This window comes from Vitis riparia, chromosome 14, assembly GCF_004353265.1.
Source record: "Vitis riparia cultivar Riparia Gloire de Montpellier isolate 1030 chromosome 14, EGFV_Vit.rip_1.0, whole genome shotgun sequence".
NCBI classification, from domain to species: domain Eukaryota; kingdom Viridiplantae; phylum Streptophyta; class Magnoliopsida; order Vitales; family Vitaceae; genus Vitis; species Vitis riparia.
Genome location: NC_048444.1, coordinates 7,550,546 through 7,571,022, shown reverse-complemented (window position 1 = coordinate 7,571,022; position 20,477 = coordinate 7,550,546). Strand labels below are relative to the sequence as shown.

Here is a 20,477-nt window from a genome sequence, read left to right as displayed (position 1 = left end):
AGGCAAACTTGGTAGAGTAAAAACTGACAAGAAGAAGGTAGTACTCTAATTAAAGTCTTAATAAGAAGAAAGACAAGTCCAAAAAGATTGTTGAGAAAGTGTCATGTGTGCAATAAACAAAATCATCAAGTTAATGATTATTGATCTAAATGTATGATAAGAAAAATAAAGTACATGTGACATAGGAAAAGAAATTGACAATTGAATGTCTCAAATTTGACTGATGAACACCCCTAAGGAATGGGGGTAGACATAGAAGTTACTTGCCATGTATGCTCAAATAGAAAAATGTTCTCTTATCATATGCAAATAAATGGAAATGAGCTTATATGGGTAATTTGACTTCTTCCAAAGTCGAAGACATTGGAAAGATAGTACTAAAAATGACATCGAGAAATGAAATCACTCTCGATGATATGCTACACATGCGATATCTCGAAGAATTCAGTATTTGACTTATTATTGAGTGAGAATGTGTATAAAATGGTTTTTGAATCTAATAAATTTGTACTTACCAAAGGGTATGTCGCAAATAAGGGTTTATTTTATTTTATTTTTTAAGATGAATATAATGATTGTATCACAAGATTTTAGTAATAACAATAAAGTTAGCTCTTGTGCCTATTTGTTTCTTCTAATATGATACGATAAATTAAAATACACAAATTTTAACTTTTTGCTTAGATTAAATAATTTAAATTTATTGTCTAACCTTCACATTCATCCTAATAATAAAGGCAAACACACGGGTTTAGAAAATATTCAAATAGATACACAAAAGTAAATACACAAATGGTTGGAAGACACCCCTCAGTATTTCCATAAATTTAGAAATATCAAAGAAATCAAATATTAGCTATATTTGATTCTCTTAATTTTACGATATTTTTGGTATATAACTCAAATATTTTTGTTTCAACTTATAAGGGAAGTAATAAAAATCACAACCTCCATTAACAAAACACACCAGGTCTTCCAATTATCCAAAAAAATATTTGCATTCTATCCAAATAAATGCAAAGCTTCTAAAATTAATTCAATATTCATGATTTAAAGTTGATGCAAAAGGAGGGAACAGATATTTCATTAGTTTTATAGATGATTCCACAATATACCATTATGTGTATTTGCTAAAACTTTGAAAGTTTATCTTATTTTATATAAAAGTTATTATTATTCTTTATTTCTAGAAATAAAAAAATACACATAGTAACACCTCATTTATCATTTTTTTTTGACAACTTTTGACATCTTATGTAGTTATTTTTTGAAAAATTACATGTGTTGAAAAAAAATCTAAAAAAATGATAATTATAAATCTATTTCAAAAATAAAATATATTAAAAAAAACCAATTTTACTTTATAATTAATATTTAAATTGTCTTTTGGAAGGACAATATATATATATATTTAATGCATGTAAAATCGTGGTGTTTTTATGAATAGTTTGTATAATGTCATTTAAAAAAAAAAATTATTTGAATAGAAAATATATCATATGCACAATTACAAGTCTTTTTTAAGGGATTAATTGATTAAAAGGGACGAAAAAAATTATAAATTTATAAAATTAATTTCTCTCGTTTTTTAATTTGAAAAATAACTCATTTTTTGATATAAAAACTTTTTAATATTTTTATTATTTATATGTGTTTTAAAATAAATGATAATGTTTGCAAGTAAAAGATAGGGATCATAATTTTTACGTTGAAAAAAAGGGTGAAGGATTATCCCTTTTTTAAGCACATTGTCTGGTGTCATCCCTATTAAGCATTCCCCTGGGCAAAACAGTCCACGTAGCTCCCTAGTCATGGCCGGGAAGGAGGAAGCGAAGGAGCGAGACGCGCTCGCTGAGTCTCTGAACGATCTCTTCACCAGCGTCTCCACCATGGTCAAAGGTCAACTTCAGGTCTCTCCCTCTCTCTAAAACCCCAATCCTCAATCTCCTCAATTTTATTTCATTTTACTTCCGTCTCAGAAACCCTAATTTGCCTTTTTCTAGGGTTAGGATTCTCCATTCGATTGATGCTACTAGAAAACCACTCCTTGTAGAAACAGAAAAACAATACCACGATGTGGAGGGAAGATACACTCAAGAAAACTGAGAATGCTTCAATTTTCAGGTCCTACTCTCCACGAACGCCAGACTGAGCCAAAACTAGAAACGTGCAATCAATCCTCACCATGTCTGTGTTACATGCAGTAGAAGATCAATTTCAAGCGGAAATTTCATCCAAACTGATGTTTTTTACATAGTGAAGAAGTGGGATCTTGAGATTTTGATTGGAGATTTAGAAACCAATGCCCTTATGTTGATTCCAACTGGTTTGAGGAGTTGCATTTGTTTCCATCATTTTTCTGATGAGCCCCATCAATTATACCGACATTGTGAAACTTTTCAGTTATTAGATTTTTCATGAATATATCCGGTTACTATTTTTGTTCAGACCAGTGCTCATACTATTTCGTTAACTTCTAGTTAGATTTGATATTAATACATGATTCTCTGCACCCCCCACAAATTTTGATCAAGTTGTAATATGAGGTTTCTGAATTCACATTGTGCTGTTGCTGTAAAGAAATTGTCATAATGTATTGCTGATACTTCTTTGGGGTAGAAATGGTGTATTGATAGCCAATTTGTTTCCATTTTCCTCTGTCCCTAATAATAGAAAAGCATTGTAGGTTTTGCTCTGAAACTTCATGAGTACATGTTCCTGCTGATTGACACTTTGAAAGGAAAATGATACTGTCTCTCTAAATGGTTTCTGATTGACACAATAACAGGTTCTTAAGTGACTTCACCATTCATGCTAGAGCTGCTCACTTGTAGCTTTTTTCTTGTGTTTCTTTTCCTTGCTCCCTACTTTCTCCTTTTTCATGAATGATGTAGAAATTCCCCTAACCATTCATGAGAACTAACCTGTGTTTATACACTCCAGGGGACAAATAATCTACTGGAACTTTTGGAGAAGATGAATCTGAGAGTGGCAGAGGAGTATAAAGGCTTTGGTGATGTGGCTTCAGGATTAAGGGTTTTTGTGGAGCAGTTGAAGGCAAAAAGTGGTAACTTTGACGAGTATGTTCAGCAGATTGATGCGATAGAACAGCAAGTGACAGAATTTGAAGCTGTGATTTCCATGCTTGATAAATATGTTTCTTTACTGGAATCAAAACTGCAATCTGTGTACCAAACTCCACCTCAATGAATATAGCTTTTAATTCACCCATTTGTAGCCAAAGTTCCATTTGCTGTATCTTTGTCTTGTTTAAGAGATTCTGAACTGCCATTAAGGACACAAGGGAGGTTTATGGTACTGGCCAAGGCTGCAAAATCCCATCATTTTTTTTGGGTGATCTAAGAATAAAAAGTCCATTTGCCACGATTTATTTATTTTGCAAATTTCAAGGATGGACATAATTGACTTTATTGATCTTGGTAGCTATGCCGTCCACAGAATTTACAGAATGTGATTCATGTATTCTGCTGAATGTGCAATTGCTAAGGTTGTATGTCTTTTTCAGGAAGTATGCAGATTCCAAAAAAACATGTAGTTTCTCCCCCAAAAGTGACTTCTCTGGTAGGGCCTTAAGTGGATCCTAACCAAGGTGCCTGGTTTCTAACCAGAAAAGTTTCTTGATCTTGAGACGCTTCCATTTCTGGTCCAGTTGGCTCGTGTTTAAGTTATGACTTGATACCAATATGTAGGAAGGAGTCAAATAAATTCTTACTTCAAGCATTGGATCTCTTCTCTCAGATAAAAAGGGTCATAGAAAGAGCAGGTTTAAAATCCCGTTGCAGCTGCACAAGCCTTTCCTGCCTGCCACAAATGACCTACGAATGGGTAGAGAGAAGTGCTTTACAAAACGATATGTAACAGATTCAGCAGCACTCTCTATTAATGACCCTTCTTGGTTACATTTTGTTTAAGCATAAATTCAACCAACAGATTCAAAAAAGTAGTTGTATCATGAACAGTTTTTTAAAAATTTGCTATCCAATATATTTAGTAGTATGGCGTGGTCGGCTTGAAAAAGGAATTTGAAAAGGTTATTGGAAGTTAATGAACAAAATGATGTGGTGTTTGAAAATTTAGAAATATTAAGATGAAGGTAAAAAATTGTTTTCATATTTGAGTTTTCAATCAATATTTTGTTATTGGAAATAATTAAAAAATATTTTTAAGAATTGTTTTTAAAAATTATTTTTTGAAAATAGTTTTTAAAAAAAGTTCCAAAATTTGGTCACAATATCCATGATATTTAATCATAAAACCAAAATTATGAAAAAAAAATAGATTAAGAATAGATATGAATTAAAAGGCCAATAAAAATAGAATTTTATTTTCATATTAAAGAATTTTTTGTCCTTACAAATACAATGCAAACTCGTTAACTATAAAATTGATTTCTCTCAAATCTCCTTTCCTGTTGAGCGTTCCAAACGTGAAGGGCCCTCTGGATCTTCCCCTGTTTCTGGCATTCTGCACCAAATGGAGACCGCCATGGGTCCTCCACCCTCAAAAAACCCTACCACCTCCACCGAACCCCAAATACAAACTCTAAGCCTTGACGAACCGTCTAACTCTGCAAAACCAATCTCATCCATGGGTCCTCCGCCTCCCAAAAATCCTGCCACCTCCGCAGACTCACCATCCCAAACCCTAACCCTAGACGAACCCTCAACTTCTGCAAATCCAAAGGTGCCCATGGGTCCTCCACCTCCCAAATCCCAACCCACCGTCCAACCAAATTCAAGCCCTACCCCTTTCTTCGAAGCCAGTACTGAAGTCTCCGAACCCAGTACTGAAGTCTCCGAACCCAGTACTGAAGCCTCCGAACCCAGTACTGAAGCCTCCGAACCCAGTGCTGAAGCCTCCGAACCCAGTACTGAAGCCTCCGAACCCAGTACTGAAGCCTCCGAAAGCTCTGCAATGCAGCCCGGTAATAATTCTACTCACCACCAGAAGACTCAGAGTGCTGCAGTTCCTTATACGATTCCTTCGTGGAGCGAGCCTCCCGGCCATTCCTTTTACTTGGAAGTTCTTAAGGATGGCTCTATCATTGATCAACTTGATGTGTAAGTCTCCCAAATAGAACAATTGCATTTGAACTTTTTCCTTTTGGTGGTGGTTGTTTCTTCTGTTCATAGTCTTCTAATTAGTGAACCATTTAGTAGTGTTTTAAAATTTTCTAAGTGTGCGGGGATTTAGTAAAATTGGGACTGAGATTGAATGCCCAATCAAATTGCAAATGAACCAAAAAAAGGAAAAAAAGAAAAAGAAAAAAAAAGGACTTTGGCAATAAGTTTTTGGGCAAAACTGCAGATAACTACAACACTTTCAGTGTATATATCTTGGAGGAAATCTCAAATCTCGTATTTGGGTTGCATGGAGAATACCAAGGAAATTGGACATGATAAAAATTATTTAAAAGTGAAGTGTGATTCTGATGTAAAGGGATGAAGGATGTACAAGAATAATCTTGAAAAAGGCATTGAACTTGGATTTTGTAGGGAAACAATGCTCATAATACAATTTGGTGTATGATATGTTTATATGGAATTGCATGGAAATGATCTCACCATTTTTGTCTTTATTGTTTGTATTCTTATTTATTTACTTATTTGCTTTTCAACTGTGGTGATCATCCAGATATGAGAAGGGGGCTTACATGTTTGGACGTGTAGATATCTGTGACTTTGTCCTTGAGCACCCAACAATTTCTCGGTTCCATGCTGGTATATATTCTTTCTTTTCCTGTTTCCTAGTTATGGTTGAAAATTGTAAAAAACTAAATGAATGCATGTTACTTGATTCTCTGAGTTTTTATTTTATCCTTATGTTGCCTTTGAAAGGATTTCAAAAAGAAATTTTTATAATGAGGTTAGTGATTGCCATGGGAAACTGGGTAGTAATATTGGTTTATCTATTTTTTGTGTATGGGTTGATCATGGTCATGATATGACATGGATTGACTAGATGTTTCTGTTGTTGAAGAATGCAGATTTTTTCAGATATTTTTAATAGAACATAAACGCTAAATGATGTGAATGGATGTTGATGTTATTAGTTTTTTTTATCAGAGATGTTGATTGTATTATTTGACTACCGTCCTCTTTGCCAGTTCTACAGTTTAAGAGAAATGGAGCGGCCTACCTTTATGATCTTGGTAGTACTCATGGTACTTTTCTCAACAAGAGTCAGGTATTGCCATGTAACTTGTCTTTAATTGTTTCATGTACCCTCAATTCGTTCCCCTTTTTTGAATATATTTTTTACAGGAAAAAGTTAGGTATTGGATGAAACTTCTAACTTGTTATTGAATATCTTAATCCTACTTATATTCAATGGGCTGCAATAATGTCAGCTGGGAACCCTAGTACTAATGTGGCAATCAAATGAGTGATGCAGAGTGCAAGTGTCAGTACGGTATTTTATATATATATATATATCATGTTTATTAGTGAAGAAGCAAAAAAGTTAATTTTCATTTATCATCCATTTAACTATTGTGTGCCCTTTCATTGATGGAGACGAGCCTCTCAAGTTGTATTCAAGAAAAGGAAGGAAAGGAAAAAAAAAAAAAAAAAGGAAGGCTTTAGAATTTGGGAAGTTTAAGAATTCTATTCAAAGAAGTTTCTAAACATTCTATTTTCTAAAATATATTTATTTTAATTTTTATTTACAATTTTTTTTCTTTCTAAAAGTTTCTATTTGAGCCCTCTGTAGAATTTAGAAGTTTTTTTACTAGAAACTTTTATGAAAAGAAGTTCTTATAAAATAAGTTTCTAATTCTAAAAAGAAATTCTCTGTTCTCTTTAATTTTTTTAGAATATTTAATAGTTTTAGGAAATGAATAAGAGTCTTAATAAGTTACTGCATAGATTTGCTTTATTTTTTTTATGGTTTTATTCAGTTTATAGGGTTTTCTAAAGTCTATAAATAAGATTCATTGATGAAAAATGGGGTTAATGATTGATATACACATTACTTCTATTTTATGTGAGAATCTCGGGAGGCTTTAGTGAAATTTTAAGGTTTTTTATCTTTTTTTTTTTTTTTTTTTTTAAATCTTTTCTTTTCCTGTCTCTTATTTTGTTTTTTTTTTTTTCCCACTGCTATAAGTTTTTTCTTGTTTCCTTCCTTAAATCCTAAAAGATTGAAGTCCTGGCCACCTTATGTGATTATAGATAACCATCCTAAGGTTGTCCCAACATCAATCAATTTCCTAACTGTTGTTTCCTATTGTAAAAAAGGTAGTCATATTTTCATTTATTATCCGTTTAACTATTCTATGCACTTTCAGTTTCCTGACAGTTGTTTCTACCATAATAAAGGTCGGTATATACCTTTATATATTTTAGGGAACTATATCAACATGCTCTTTTTTGTGCTAATTTAAACATGGCTTTGGACTTTATCTGGAAGCCATATGCTTGAGGAATTAGGACAGTTCTTTTTTATTTTCCTTTTCTCCTTTGGCGGTATTTGAGATCAGTGGAATTAGTTTGTACTTAGTGTGCTTCACTGTAATTGGAATTCCTTGTTTTGAGAAGCATAGGGGTGGAGCTTTTGCTTGAATTACTAGGTCCTGCTTTTGTATTTCAATACATTTCTGTGGCTGCTGTACTAAAAGATAGGAAAGTGCAGTCATGGAAGAGCCTAGTGAAATTATTTTGTGTATTGTAATTTATCAATCCATCTGCAATTAAAACCCTGTTGTATGACATAATGGACATGTAAAATGCTTAATGCAAACTTAACATCTTAGTTATCTAAGAGCTCATTTGGATGTATTTATATTTGGAATAAAAAACTGTGGCTGAAGGTTTATTAGGATTTAGGAATAGTGAATTTTGAGTTTAAAAATCAAATTAGAGATTCATGACCATGCTGTTTCTGCAGATGAAAATGGAAGCATGACTATTCTGAGAATGATAAATAAAAAAGAAAAAAAAATTATGTTTAAGCATGCAAATTCCACTGAGTTTTTACTGTTATCATGTGCCATGAACTCTGCCAACTTTTATTTCTGCTTAAAAAATTGTGAAAACAGATGAGCATCCCAATACACTTTCAAATTTCAATGGTTGTGGATTTGTTTTGACATGCTCTTTCGGGAAACTTTTAGGTTCTAACTTCTCATCATATTTTCTATTTGGGTTGTTTGGTGGGGAAGAAATGTTAGGATTTTTGAGGACAAGGCAAGAGCTTCAGATGCTCTTTGGGATATCATTCATTTCTTTGCCTTCTTTTAGGCCTCTTGCACCATAAAATTTAAGGGCATTCCCCTTAATGTGGTCCAGCTTGAGTGGTTCTCAGTGTGTAGATCAAAAGGTGCGGATTAGCAAGGAGAGGGGCATTGAATGGTTCTTGCTTGGAAGCAAATTATTCTAATACTGGGGCAATGGATTGTTTTTTGTATATTCCCATGTGGTATTTTACTGTTGCATAGGTCTACTTAATACTTTGGAGGCTTCAAACATATTTTCTGATTAGTTCTTTGTATTTTTTGTGAGGATTCCTCATCATTCTTTTGTATTTCTTTATCCTCAATTTGATACATATGTTGTTTCTGATAATAATAATAAAAAATTGAATTGTTTTCAGAGTCATTGTCATTTTACTTTAATGTGGTCTTTAATCATCAGACAGTATGAAATGTATGCCTGGTAGAGGCTAATGGGTCAAGCTCTTATGAATTTGAAACCCAGGCATTTTTTTCATTATTATCAAAGGAAGCATTATTGCAGTAGTAATAAATCATCAGACATTTCAAAGTTTGAAAATTTGGTGATAATTTTATGGAAGTGATGACCTAGACTTCCTATTGGAAACCTCAAATTTGCTTATCCATTTTGAAATGATTAGCACTAAAATTTTTGCATATTAGGATGTTTTGTGACTTTTGCTCCGATGAATTGTTAGAACATTAAGGTTATTTTCACTTTAGTTAGATTTGACTAGCGAACAAGTGAAATTTGTGGTTTTTTTTTTATCTACTATCAGATGCCTTATTTTCCTTTTAAAACTAATTTCTTTCTTTCATAATATCTTAGAAGGAGTCCACATCTTTGTTGGTCTGATATATATATATATATATATATATATATTTGATAGGCTAAACTGTGGATGAATTTAAACATGTGAGATATTATTTTCTAATGGATCTTCCATTTCCTTTTAATTAGGTGAAGAAAAAGGTTTACACAGAGTTGCATGTTGGTGATGTCATTCGATTTGGACTGTGAGTTACTTCTTAAATTTCTGGTTTGCCTTTGTACATATGTTGTTGCTCTTTAACCTTGCATCAATGGCTTTGTTAGTAATAGGAACTGCATCAATAATCTGTCTGTCCTCCATAAAAGCACTTTGATAAGCTAAACCACTTTTCCCACAACTTTTTTTTGAGTTTGTTTGTCAATACTTTAGCTAAGCTGATAGGCCTAAAATTTTTAAGCCCTTTCACACCTTTTTGGGGATAAAAAAACAGGAAACTGACATTTAAGCTTCTTTGAAAGTGCCTCGGTAAAAAAAATCCATAAAAAACCTTGCGACCTTGAGCTTTACAAGGTCCCAACATGAATGCCAAAAGACCATAGTGGAACCATATGGCCTTGGAGCCTTCTCCCCAGTCAAATATGAAAAGATGGCAAAGAACCCCTCCTTTGAAAACGGCTCCTCCAATCTCCTAGGGTCATCATTCTCCATGACTTCAAAGTTTATTCCTCGAATGCTCTGTCTGCAATCTTCTGATTCAGAAAGGAGGGGTTGAAAATCCCTGCACACCCTTCCTTTTTCTTAGCCTCCTCAGACAACCATACACCATTAACTCTTACTCTGGTTGATAAGTTTCTTTTGCTATGCACATTGACCATTTTGTGGAAAAATTTGGTGTTTTTTCCCCAGCTTTTAACCTAATTTCTTACTTTAAACATCTTCATTTATATTTCCACTCCAGTTTAGCATTCCTTGTGTCTCTTTCATTCATCAGATTGAGAAAAGAGGGGTTCTCGAGAACTAAGGGAGATATTACATTCTTTGGACTGACTATAGAAAATATTATTTCCTGTGAATGATAGCATACTTCATACTACCATACTCTAGAATGTATTGCAACTGTTGGATTTGTGGTGATTTAAGGTTTTATTATGATATTATATTTTCTGTAGTCCACTCCTGGCATTGTTATCATTTTACATCAATGTCTAGAGAAGAGTCATTTTGATAAGAACAAGTCAGCCTTTATGCTGATTATTTATGCATCTTTCTGATCACCTTTTTGTTTGTTATTGTGCAGTTCAACTCGCTTGTACGTATTCCAAGGGCCAACTGAGTTGATGCTCCCAGTAAGAGCACATTAGCACTACATTTTCCTTTAGAAAATTCTAGATGGATTCTTATTTAATGGAGATTTTGTGTTCCTCGATTTCAATTATTATTGATATTCATTACTGGAAGCATTCTCTGTGATATGTATCATATTTATTCTCTATTGATCTTGTTTTACTAAGTTGGTGTTTCTTGAGGACCTGCAATGTGCCTTCCAAATTAGAGTTTTGTATTTTCATTTTTCTCGAAGTCTAAAATTTCGCATTGTCTTATGACTATATTCAATTGAAAGAGAGAAAAGGAAAAATAAAAAGTTTTGATTGTAAAGAAGACACTAACAAAGTAGTCATCAGAAAAATTCTCTGGAATTCCCTCATATGTGCTATACAGCACATACATCACATGTTTGGCTAGTATAAAATACTCGTACAGTCTGTTGGTGATCTTATAGATATTGCATTTTTTTTTTTTTTGGTGTTTGGTTGTTTATGAATGAAAAAGTTCTTGATGTGATTTGGGTATTAACATTCTTATTTTGAAGATGGTAGGAAGTGGGGATCTTTTTGTAGGCTTTGTGAAATTAAAATGCAGGTCAACTTCAATTTCAAATTCTCAAAGTTTCAGTCTGATTCTTACATTTTATAATTTTATTTTATTTTTTAGATGGAATCGTTTTTTAACATAATTTTCAGAGCTTCTAGAATATGTTGTAATGCAAGAAAAGACCAGACTTGTTCCTAAATTGAATTAAACCCTGGCAAGGAATGTTTAACATTGTTTTATCCTTGTGAGCAACAGAAAATGTTTTCTTCTTAATTTTTCATTAAATATGCTTATTCTAAAAAGTTTTAGGGAAGGGAGCTTTATCCAGGCTTTGAAATTTAAACTGCATGTCAAGGTTTCACTGTTCAGTTTTAGATTTTGTAAATTTCATTCTAATTTTCTAAACCTTTTAAACTTTATTTTATTTTATTCAAAGTATCGTACATTTCTCCTACATAACTTCTAGTATTTGTGCAAATTTTGGATTTTAAAATTGCTTCAATACTGACAAGTATATTTTTGATGCTGAAATTGACATAGACCTTAGCATGAAATGTTCAGCATTTCTTACATATCAAAAAAAAAAGGAAAAAAAAAAAGAGATGTCCAGCATTTCTTACATATCAAAGAAAAAAAAAGAAAAAAGAGATGTCCAGCATTTCTCATCTGCCACAGACAGAAACATGTTTTTTTTTTTTCCTTCTTGATATTTTCTTTAGTCCTTACCTGTATTGCAAATGATGCATCTGCTTCAAATATGCATGCTGTGGTGATTTGGTTGATTTATGTCAGAACTAGGTTCATCTTACACAGCTAAATAGTGGGTTTAGTTAGGACTCTATGAGGAAGCAAATCCCTCTGAAGCAGGGATGCAAGGGAACGCCTTTGCGAAATTAGGATGTCCCACAATTTTGTAATTAGTGAATAGAAAGAACTCAATTGAAACCCCATTTCATATCTGGTTGACAACAGGCACAAGACGGTCTAACCCTGCTTAGGCCATCAATGATATCTATATAAAGGAATAAATCGTACACCAAAAGTCTTAGCGGGAGATACTTCAATTCTAATTTTGTGTGCTTTCATTCATAAAAATCATATGTCATCACTCTATCGAGTACATACAAGAGGAAGAATAAGGGCCTGTTTATCACATCCTGTTAGCAGATGGGAAAGGACTTGCACACCCTGAACATGGAGAAAAAAACAGATCACTAACTGTAAGCTGGCTGACAATGGATGAGAATAAAGTCATCTGACTCCTTCCTCTGTTGCAAGTGCGCACAGAGAACAGCTGTTAACTAGAGTTCAAACCCATTTTGTAAGCTGATTGGTCTTAAGAACCTTCTTTCGTATTACCTCCTAAGCAAAAAGGCTAACCCTACATGGAGCCTGAAGCTAACAATAAATGGAGCCATAGAATAGCATACCCCCTCCGCCGGAAACAAGCAAGAGGGCTCCCAAGTCCCAAACTTAGTATTTGCAGAAAGACTTTTGCCATGAAACAACCATTCTCAGAGATCCTCCATGGTAATCTATCATCACAACCCTCACAAAGGACAATTGGGTGAATATGCTGCAAAAAGGACTCTGTGGAATTACAACTCTCAATCCTGATAAAATTTCTTCTGATAAATCTTTCTTCATCCATACAATCTACCATTCTTTGTCTGCTTGGAAACTGAAGTGCATTATGATAGGACATAATATTCTGATAAAAAAAATAATAAGGCATAATCTGTGAACCCATTTCTTACAGCTTATAAAGATGCAAATATAACCGTCTGGGAGGCTAAAATGTGTGTTATTTAACTTACAAAATGAAGATGGTTTTTGATGATCTGTGAACCCATTTCGTCACTCCTTTTTTTTTTTTTTGTTTTTAAATTTTATTATTTATTTATTTATTTGTTTGTTTTTGTTCGTTTGCGATCCGTCATCTTGTGGCAGAGATTCTTAAAGTCATTTTGATCTCTTTTCTGCTTAAAACATTACTTCATTTGAAGTCAATCACTTTTCATTCCTTTGTTACATTTGAAAAATTGTAAAACAATATACTGTATAAATTGTTTGATTTTAAATAGAAAATAGTTTGATTTTTATTCCTTGATAAATTCTGTGTAGTTCTTGTTCCACTTAACTCTCTCTTGCTTAAATTTTTGCTAATGAATATGTTCTCTTAGTTCTGACAAAAAAAAAAAAAAAATGTTCTCTTTAGTTTATTGAACAGTTTCCTTTATTTTTCTTCTTGTCAAGCCAATCAGATGGACAGGTTTCTCCTCCTTCGCTTTAAATGCTGTTCTCTATACATAATAATATTTTCATTTCTTGTGGAGAAGGTTTATTGTTTGGTTCATATAATAGGAATCTGACTTGAAGAAGATAAGAGAAGCTAAAATCCTCAGAGAAGAGATGCAGGATCGTAAAGCTTCACTTTCACGAGCAAGACGGGAAGCTGCTTTTGCAGATGGTATCTCATGGGGCATGGGGGAGGATGCAATTGAAGAACCTGAGGTTTGCAGGATTCATGATCCTTTTACCTTTTTTCATTTTTAGTATTTGGACACTTAATAAAAAAGGTTGTTCCGAGCATCTACGCTGACATGGAATATTGCATATTAGTGGTAGGCCAGGTTCCAGTGTATTCTTCTGTCACCATGGAGCTGGTTACCATTTTCCTCTCTTTCAGAACTATAACTAAAAGATGCTATGGTTCATCCTTTTAATCCATGGATCTTTGTGCCAAATCATGTTTGTATGTGCACATGAATGCACATGTAAATTGTCCAAGTCGTCAATTCATTCAGTTTGTTCATTCTTCTTGTATGCATATCCGGTTTAGAGTTTTCCCAAAAATTACCTCATTTTTCAGATGTTTTTCTTCAAATCCAAATTTTAGTTTCTTCTCTTGAAGAATAAAAATGAAAATTGTCATATGTTTTCCAACTAACTGAGGTGGTTCTGGATATTTAGGATGATGCTGAGTTTGTTCATTCTTCTTGTATGCATATCCAGTTTAGAATTTTCCCAAAAATTACCTCATTTATCAGACCTTTTTCTTCAAATCCAAATTTTAGTGTCTTCTCTTGAACGATAAAAATGACAATTGTCATATGTTTTCCAACTAATTGAGGTGGTTCTGGATATTTAGGATGATGCTGATGAAGTGACTTGGCAAACGTACAAAGGACAGCTTACAGAGAAGCAGGAAAAAACCCGAGATAAAATTATTAAAAGAACTGAGAAGGCAAGTGTGTTTCATCATTGCAACCTTTTTCTATTAAGGGAACTGTGTGATTCAATAAATATATATTTTTTCCTCTTGGCTAAGATTCACTTGGTGCATGTTATTCTCTCATGATTTGCTTTTAATACACCATCTTATTCTTAAGATAGGATATGCTGTTGTTTTCAGAATATATATTTTGTTGCAATAGACAAAAACCATTTGTATTTTTGGTGCTATTTTACTGGTTTTCATTTCTATTTTCTCTTCATTTTTATGGTGATTCAAAGCATCTTATTTAAATTGAGGTCTATTTGGATTTAACAAGTAGAACAATTAACTAGAACAGGATGTTGATCTCATAAAATAAGAAGCATTTTATAGGAGTTCAAGATTCATTTATTATCATTGCATTATAAACTATTGGCTATGGGCATCTCCATTCCCATTAAATTTGCACTATCAATTGAAGAAAGTTACGGTGTGGGTGAAAAACAGAAGGTTCTATATTTAGTATCATCTAATGGAAGTTTGGAAGTTATTTTAACTTTATTGACCAAGTGTGCTAATGAATCTATTACCAAAAACCATTTGGTAGGCATGAATCTAATATGCTTTTTCAATATTCTTATCTCTCCGCCTCTAGGACCATATGTTTACTGAGGCTGTTGAACCAAATACAAAGATTAAGGTTGTATTGGTGAAAAGAAACAAACAATGCAAGCAGTTAAAAAGCACATTGAGATTATATGTAGTTCGGCTCTAAGGATATGTCTGTGGAAAAGATAATTGAGAAAGTTTACTAATGGGAGAGTATGATTAGTGGGAGAACATAAGTCATATCATGACTCCTATCAAAAAAAAAAAAAGTCATATCATGACGGTTTAATGAATGGATTCAGAATTGCTTTGTTACTTGGAGAATGAGGTTGGATGTTAGGTCTGAGAGGTTTCTGCATTAGAGGTAAGCTTGAAGCTAAACATTGATGGGTGCTCCTTGTGTATCAAAATGAGATGGGTATTGTTGGCTACTTCCAAGACCATGAGGAGGTGATTATCGGAGTTTCTTGATGCCATTAGGTTTAGGTTGACCATTTAGTAGAAATTCTAGCCTTATTGAAAGGGCTGGAAGAGGACTAACATTAGATGTCTCAAAGCTAATGATCAAGGTGGACTTAGTGATTGCACTTTCTTGAATGGCTTAGGATAGCACCATGGAGATGAGTCCCAATTAGATGCTGAGGATGACATACCTTTCCATTGTGATGGGTCCCCTTCTTGAATTTAGATTGGCATACTGGAAGAAGGTAGGCTGGTCGAGACAGGAGTCATGTCCCTCCTTTTTGTGATGATTATCTACTGTCCTCAGTCCATTTGGCCTTCTCTGCTAGACACAGTCTTCAGCGGGTTTTAGTTCTTTTGTCATTTTTCTTTGTTTCTTTTCTCTTTCTACATGTATTTCTTATGAATGGAAGGATCTCTCATCTGTAAGCACAGAAAAATAAAGTAGAAAAGCTAAAATGGACTGATTTGCAAAACGTGATAGAAAACATTATTTGAGATTGATTTCAATTGTTTCTATTACATGAAATTATAATTATTTTTATTTAAGATTTATTACCAGTTATGTTTTACAGCAAAATTTAAGCTCTATTATGATCATTGTCTTTTGAAATCCTTGATTAATGGGAATGTGATTTAGGAGACAATGAATGCAAAATATGTAAACTTAAAAAAGACTAATTTCTCATCTAACCTGTGCCCCAACATCACCTAACCTGGCCCTAGGTTGAAAATTTCAAACTGAGGTAAGACGGTGCTGCAATTTGTTGGCCCTCAACTTGACCCTGGGAGTTGTGGCCCTACATACAACTTCCACTCTACAAGGTATTTTGTCATATTGCAAACTGAATATAATATTTGATGTTCAATTGCTCTTGGGTGAAAATGAATAGCAATTGTTCTGGAAAAGTCATTGGTGTCTGGAAGAAGGCAACCGTAGAAAATTGTATTGTTAAATCCATGCTGTTATGCTTGTTGCATGAGTAATTGGTTTTGAACGGCATTGTAGTTCTTCAAAATGTTGGAAAGGCCTTAGTTTTGTTTTGATCTCATTTCCCGTCTGAACTAATTTTGCCATAAAGAATGAAAAACTAATTAATTTACTGGATTTCTGTTTTAAGGTTGATGGCATTATTTTCTGCTTTAGTAAGGATGTTGTGAGAGGAGCTCAATAACATGTGTAGTTTTAAAAGGCATGCTTAAAGCGCACCTAGGCGCAAGGTGCCACCACTCCCTAGTAATAGCACTTCACTTGCCAAGCAAGCGCCTTGTTGGAGAGGCACACCTTTGTACTTTACTTTTCCTTTTTAAATCCTTTAATCCTGGAAATTTCATATTATATTGAAATTTATATAATTTTATTACTTTTTTTGTTGAATGCTTCTTTTTAATGTTTGGAATTTTAATTTTTTTTTTATCAATTGGATTAGATTTTGGATCATATTTTATTAAATTGATATACATCCTAGGTTACATTTCACTTCTCAGACACATGCCTTGTATTGCGTCTAAGCTATCGGAGATTTTTGTGCCTTAGGTGTTCCTTGCGCCTTTAAAACTATGATAAAAAATTGAGCTCATTTAAGATTTTTAGTTAGTTACTCTGGATTGTACCTCTTCGGAGGTTGTGCACCCTTACTTTGGTGATGATTCTTTCTCCAAATTCTTCCCAGATAGCATTCATTGATTATTTGCTGATACACCTTCATTTCTGGCTATAGGTTGCTAATATGAAGAAAGAAATAGATGCTATTCGTGCTAAAGACATTGCTCAAGGTGGGTTGACACAAGGACAACAAACTCAGATCGCTCGGAATGAGCAAAGAATATCACAGGTAAACAATTTTTTTTTTTTTTTTGATCAGAAACGAAGAAAAATATGTACAGGTAAACAATTTTTTACATGAATAGGAGTGTGATGTGGTTCTTTTTACTCGCTATGCCATCTGGTTTAGAAGCTAGGAGATGAGTTTTTCTCTGTTCCTTTTATCAAGCAAATGGGATGCCTTCTTTATTCAAGACATTCTTTTTGTTATGACATTGATTAGATTATGGAGGAAATTGAAAACTTGGAAGAGACCTTGAATGAAAGTATCCAAGAAAGCATAGGAGCGCGTTCTGGAAGGATATCTCGCACTACCAAGAAAGGAATAACAGAAAATGAAGAAGAATATTTGAGGTACATAATGATTGCCTGTTGAGTAATCAACAAGTATAAATGATTGGTAGCTATTCGATTTCATGACTTGTGAAAAAATTTTGAATTTCATGTGAGATTGTCCCCCCTTCTATTATCTCAATATTTTAATCATAATGGTTGAAATTATAGTTCTTATTTATGGTGACAATTACGTCTCATAATCTAGGATATTTGAACTTTTTTGCTTATGAGAATTTTTCAATACTTCAATTTGTTCCTACCTATTGATTGGTTTTTGGTTCACATGGCCTATTGGAAAAGGCCTGTCAAAATGGTTCTTTACATGGTTCATGGTCTTTAAAACCCACATAATCCACACTGCCAAAGCATTAGACATTGGAGGACATGTAGGCAATGTGCCAAAATATGCTGTATGTTTTATTTTAAAAGTAACAAATGATGATATGAACTATAGGCTACATTCTTACATAACCTATGTAATTATTTTTCGTTTTCCAGTGATGATGATGATGATGAGTTCTATGACCGTACGAAGAAGCGTTCTATTCAGAAAGCTGGTGAAAACCAGTTGGTCGAGACTGCTGATACTCTTCTTGATAAGAAAGATGCCATCATTAAAGATATGGAAGAGAAGAGAAAGTTACTTTCAATTGAGAAGAGCAAAATAGTACCAGAAGTTGAGGTTGGAGATGCACTTGATGCTTACATGTCTGGGCTTTCATCTCAGCTTGGTGGGTGGCATTTATATATATTCTTTTGGTTCTGTTCAATTCATGGTTAAAAATAATGGAAAAGAAATGAAAATGCATAACTTAGCTTGATAATGGAATCCATTTTTAAGTAATTTAAGAATTTTCTGCCCTCATGCTTGCTGCTGTCCTGAGTGAGCCTGGATACATTGTATGTTTGATTTTTAATTATTTTTTTCTCTGAAGAATTTAACTGTGATGAAGAGACACACTGAAATGTCTTTGTTTCGACTTTCTAGGCATGTGTTCTTTTTTTTATTTTTTTATTTTCATGTGCAATTCCATATGGACGGTGAAAAAGCAAGAGAAAGCATACGATGATGTGTATGCACACAATTGTATTTCAAGGTGGTCCTTCTACATATTGGTTTGCATATTATCTGCAAAGGCTTTATCTTCTATACTTAATGTGGACACTATTGGTTTTGTTTTCCCTTTTGGCTTTTCAGAATCTTCGACTGCTGATTAAAATGCTTGAGAAAGTATTTCATCCTCCTTTTATGTTGCTGATTTCCTGTATTTGTTGTCAGTGCATGACAAGGCCTTACAACTTGAAAAGGAATTGTCCACTCTCCAATCTGAATTGGACAGGATTGTCTACTTGCTGAAAATTGCTGATCCGGCAGGAGAAACTGCCAGGAAAAGGGATTCAAAAGGACAGGAGCCAAAACCTCACAAATCTGAAATCCCCAGTTCCTCCACTGTGAAACAATCACCTCTAAAACAAAAGAAAAGCTGTGGGTCAGAAAAACCTGCCGATGGCCCCATTCAGAAACAGGGAGATAGTGATGAGACTATGGAGTCAAGCAAGAAGCCAGAAGCTAGCAAAATCGCATTAGATGCAAAAGAAAGCAAAACTACCGCATATAGTGTATTAAAGCCTCAGTGGCTTGGGGCTGTAGATAAAATAGAAGTAGAAGAGACTCCACAAGAAGCAGCACTAGTGAATAATCATGAATCTGATCAGTTTGTTGACTACAAAGACAGAAAGAAGGCATTGGGTATTGTAGACGATGTACAGGTTAAGATGGAGTCAGGGATCGAAACTGCAGCTCCTGGTCTAATAATAAGGAAGCGGAAGCAGGTTGAGAAATCTGAAGACAGTGATGATAAAGCTCCTGAACAGTCAACATCATCTTCAGGACCCAATATCATGGCAGAAGATGCTGTGGCACTACTATTGAAGCACTCGAGAGGGTATTATGCATCAGAAGACGAGAATGGACATGAAAAACAAGACATATCAGGTGGGAATCAGCCCAGTAAGGATAAGAAAAAACCCAAGAGGGTACTTGGTCCTGAGAGACCTTCATTTCTTGATGGTGGTTCAGATTATGAAACATGGGTGCCTCCTGAAGGTAAATACAATAACTTTATTTCTGAAAACATGGTATTAAAATCTCTATACTCTGATACTGATTTTGAGCAAGTGATGCTCTATGCAGGACAATCAGGTGATGGAAGAACCTCATTGAATGATCGCTTTGGTTATTGATTTTAAATGCTCTTCTGGTTTACTTGTGATATGGGCTCTAGAACCTTCCGAAGTGGTGACTGAAGCAGAGAGGACCTATATGTGGTTTCTGGGTCGAACAATAATTAGCAGGCCTGACCTCAATGACGTCATTGATGAAGTTGAGTTTGAATACTTATTGTTTTAGATGCTGAGATGTTTCCAAGGATCGTCTGTCAATGGAGACAAATGGCATTCCCTTGTTAACAAAGCGACTTGAAGGTTCTAGTGCATAACCATTGTATAAAAAGGAATTTTGAGGTTAATTTGTGCACATCCTTATATTATCAGTACATTCACACAAAAGGTAGTTTCTCAACCATGCTAATGAAAAATTGATCCAAGTGTGGACTTAACTATTTTGTAACTTTCTTGGATGGGTCAAAGTCTCCAACTGAAATTTACCAATACAATATTGATGGGCTCCCTTATGCATGTTTTAATTTTTATTTTTATTTTTAACTTCCATCTTACTTTGGATACATCGAAGCCTCTTCAAGTGACTAATTCTTGGATGGAAACTTTTCTTATTAGATGATCATGATACTTCCCAAAAATTGAAAATTTTGATCTATGGAGGAACAATATAACCATTAAAATTCATTTTCCTTAACATAAGAATATTTATTATTATTACTTTTTTTTTTTTAATTTACAATACATTCTTGTATAAATTTCTTGAAAGAAATTATAAAATTTAAATTGCCAAAAATCAAGACTGGGTATCAAAAGGTCTGCCATTAACAGGATCCCCTTTTTTTCAAGCTCACCCATTTTTATCTCATACTTGAAAGAGTTGCCACAAGATATCCATATATTTTTTCTTTCCAAGCTGGTATGCCATCATAAAAACCATTCAGAACTGTACCATTATCAAGTGTTTCTCGA

General features: G+C 33.8%; 2 protein-coding genes across 2 annotated transcripts; both read left to right on the top strand.

The window, feature by feature from the left end:
- The first annotated feature begins 1,767 nt into the window (after positions 1-1,767).
- On the top strand, positions 1,768-3,395 carry LOC117929746 (biogenesis of lysosome-related organelles complex 1 subunit 2). Its single transcript, XM_034850142.1, has 2 exons — positions 1,768-1,910; positions 2,944-3,395. Exons 1-2 carry the CDS (start codon positions 1,812-1,814, stop codon positions 3,208-3,210), a joined length of 366 nt encoding a protein of 121 aa, XP_034706033.1. The 5' UTR covers positions 1,768-1,811; the 3' UTR covers positions 3,211-3,395.
- A 1,027-nt stretch (positions 3,396-4,422) lies between these two features.
- Positions 4,423-20,032, top strand: LOC117930424 (kanadaptin). Its single transcript, XM_034851086.1, has 12 exons — positions 4,423-5,081; positions 5,656-5,741; positions 6,128-6,207; positions 9,195-9,250; positions 10,304-10,352; positions 13,243-13,392; positions 14,030-14,125; positions 16,888-17,001; positions 17,215-17,345; positions 17,826-18,058; positions 18,607-19,434; positions 19,522-20,032. Exons 1-12 carry the CDS (start codon positions 4,495-4,497, stop codon positions 19,569-19,571), a joined length of 2,460 nt encoding a protein of 819 aa, XP_034706977.1. The 5' UTR covers positions 4,423-4,494; the 3' UTR covers positions 19,572-20,032.
- Positions 20,033-20,477: the final 445 nt, after the last annotated feature.